Source organism: Bubalus kerabau, chromosome X, assembly GCF_029407905.1.
Source record: "Bubalus kerabau isolate K-KA32 ecotype Philippines breed swamp buffalo chromosome X, PCC_UOA_SB_1v2, whole genome shotgun sequence".
Classification (NCBI taxonomy): domain Eukaryota; kingdom Metazoa; phylum Chordata; class Mammalia; order Artiodactyla; family Bovidae; genus Bubalus; species Bubalus kerabau.
In genome coordinates, this window is record NC_073647.1 from 100,276,364 (window position 1) to 100,279,442 (window position 3,079).

The 3,079-nt window shown below is 47.1% G+C and overlaps 1 protein-coding gene across 1 annotated transcript; it reads left to right on the forward strand.

The window, feature by feature from the left end:
- The first annotated feature begins 227 nt into the window (after window positions 1-227).
- Window positions 228-1,349, forward strand: LOC129640108 (germ cell-less protein-like 1). Its single transcript, XM_055565344.1, has one exon. The coding sequence runs from the start codon at window positions 228-230 to the stop codon at window positions 1,347-1,349; it is 1,122 nt and encodes a 373-aa protein (XP_055421319.1).
- Window positions 1,350-3,079: the final 1,730 nt, after the last annotated feature.

Consider the following 3,079-nt stretch of genomic DNA (forward strand, 5'->3'; position numbering starts at 1 on the left):
GGCGCCACAAGCGGAAGACAGGCCCAGAAGGGCAGCTCACAAAAGCGCCCCACAGGAAGCGAGCAAAAGACAGTTTAGAGGCCGTTTATAAGACACTTTTTCTGAGAGGAGAAGGGAGTGACGTGCAGATCCGTGCCCTGGGGGAGGAGTAGAACTTGCACAAGGTCTACTTGTGCCAGTCAGGATACTTTGCTAGCATGTTCAGTGGTGCGTGGCGTGAGACAACCATGGATATTGTAGAGTTGCAGATGCCTGACGAGAACATTGATTGTGAGGCACTGCACGAGGCTTTAGGTTCCCTGTACCGAAACTCTGTGCTCATCCCACCCGGTCGAGTGGTCCCCATGCTGGCCACAGCCAGCATGCTGCAGCTGGACAAGCTGATTCAGCAGCGCGGGGAGGTAATGAAGGAGACGGTCAGTGATCAGACCGTGTGCAGCTACTACTGCTCTGCTGAGAGCTACGGACTCCAGAAGATCAGGGCCATGTGTCTTCAGTGGCTGCTGGACAACCTGATGACCCAGCATAGTGAGGAGTTATTGAGAGAAATTAGCCTGGATCTCATGAAAGAGGTCATTGCCTCTTCAGAGCTCTTCGTGATGGAGGTAGAGATGGATGTGTACACGACGCTGAAAAAGTGGATGTTCCTGCAGCTGCAGCCAACATGGAGAGGCCCCCGCAGAGACCTACTGCCTGACGCCGACTCGTGGTTTGCCAGGTCCAGGCAGGAGTCAGAGGGCACCGCTTTCCTGGAGACCGAGCAGGGCAGAGCCTTCGTGCCAGCGTTCCAGCAGCTGCGGCTTGCCTACATAATCTGCGACCTGCCGTCAGCACGCATCATCGACCAGGATGCACTGATCCCTGCCACGTGGCTGGCCCCAGTGTACAAAGAGCAGTGGCTTGCCCTCCTCCGGGCTGAGCAGACCAGAGACCTCAGGCCCGTGGATGTCTTCGTGTCCGACCTCCAGAGGACCAGCATGCGGTGCGGGGGCCAGCTCCTCAGGGATGCGCAGTGCACCTGGCGGTGGGCAGGCTTCAAATTCGGCTGGGACTTGGTGGTGTGCTATGCCAACCGGCGCATCATTTTCAAGCACAGCGCGCTGAAGAAATCTTGCGGTCTCGGGGTCAGCTTACTCTGGCAGAGAAAGGTCGCGTTCCGCTTGCGCCTGGCCTCCTTGGACAGGGCTGGAAGAGCCATTTTCCGGAAGCAGACAGAATTCCAAGTGCTTTCACTGGGAAAGGATGAAGAGCTAGAGGTGGTGAATCTGGAGAACGAAGATGTGGTTTTCCCCACATATGTGACCTGTAATTTCCTGTACCTCCCCAGAGAGGGGCGTTTTCCTCAGTGAGGACTCCTGAAAACAAAATCTCAGAGAGGTGAGCAGCTCTTTCCCTGGGGTCAGGGACGACCAGCTTTGTCCAGATGCCAGCTCCTTCTGCGGGACCAACCGGACTTGCCCACCTCTGGTGGCCCAACTCTGTCAGAGTCTTTGTTGAACTGTAGCTCATAATACTTGAGGTTGTTTACCTGAGCCTATGAAGAGGAGAAATTTTAAAGCCCTGCTCCCCCAACACCTTTAGAACTTATTTGTGCTGTTAAAAGTGGCAACCTGTCCTCCTGGTTTACCATCCATCAATGCCCCCTCCCATCATTTCTGCCAAGTCAAAGACCAGTTGACTTGAGAGAGCAACCTGTGAACCTACCTACTCTACCACTGTTAGGGAAACTCTTTTAAAATATGCATTTCCTTTAGCTTGATTAAAGGAACGTTAAAGAAACAGTTTGGTTTCTCTTTCAGTTCGTGTGTTTAGAGCCACTCTGCCCCACTCATTACCACCACTACCGCTAGCTTCCTTTGGATTGCTTCCCTTTCCCCATTCCCTGCCACTGAGTGTGTAGTACTTGGTTCCCATGATCTCTCACTCTGTGAACGCACCCAGGCTACACTGATGATCTTCTCTTTATTGGTTGTTCCTCAATATTCTTAGGTTAGTTGACTTTATATCATATCTGATGTTAGTTTGGCTTTATTTTGACTTTCCTAGCATTTTAACCCTAGAAGGACGTCTCAAATCTTACACAACCCTATATTGGGGGTGGAGTGGAAGGCAGCAGATTGATTCTATGAGGACATCTCGGTACTAGACAGACTTTTTCTGCGGCACACAGTCGTGAATTATTTATGCACCAGAATGCACTCTTTAAGCACGTTGATGGCCTTTGCCCTTCAGAAACATTTGACGTTGGAATTGTACTTGGAAAGACTCTTTCCCGCTTAAAAACAGGTCTGGTAACCTCTGGAAAGGAACGCTTTTGAATTATAATGGGAATTATTTGGCATCTGGAAGTGGGATCACGAGATGTCCACACTGGTAATCAAAAGGGTAAGAAAAAAAGTGTTTTTGTCACAAAAGGAGAAGCACACTAGTCACGATTTGAATTTGTTAGTTTCTGATTACTGTTCACTTACAAATTGTCACCATCCCATTCCCTCCATTGAGTCATTTTGAGGTCAAAGAATGGAAAACTCTATTTAAGAAGCCATATAAATAATAAATACATGCTTGGAAAGAGTGTGATAAATTAATACAAGATGAACAAAAAAAAAATAGTATACTGTATTGGTGTTTGGCAGATTCATGTTGATGTATGGCAAAACCAATACAATATTGCAAAGTAATTAGCCTCCAATTAAAATAAATAAATTTAAATTAAAAAAAATAGTCACCAGATTTTAATGCTTTACTTAGTTGAAATCAGAATTTTCCTTACTGGTGGTTTATGTTTCTCTTCCCAATTAGATTTTACCCATTGTCGTTCAGTGAACAAATTACTTCTGACTTTATCCATTCATTCATTCCTTTTACTCTTTAAGCAGATTTGAAAGGCTTCGTTATCCCAAACCCACATACTAGTATTAGAGTAATATTTACATGACAGTTACTTATATGAAATGGTTCAACCAGGAAGCTGCTGTTGCATCCTTCGATGTTTTCCCTTAATTTTGCAGCCCCCTACCCTTTCTCGTGTTCCCTTATATTCCGTTTACCTAACCAACTACAAACAATAGACTTCATT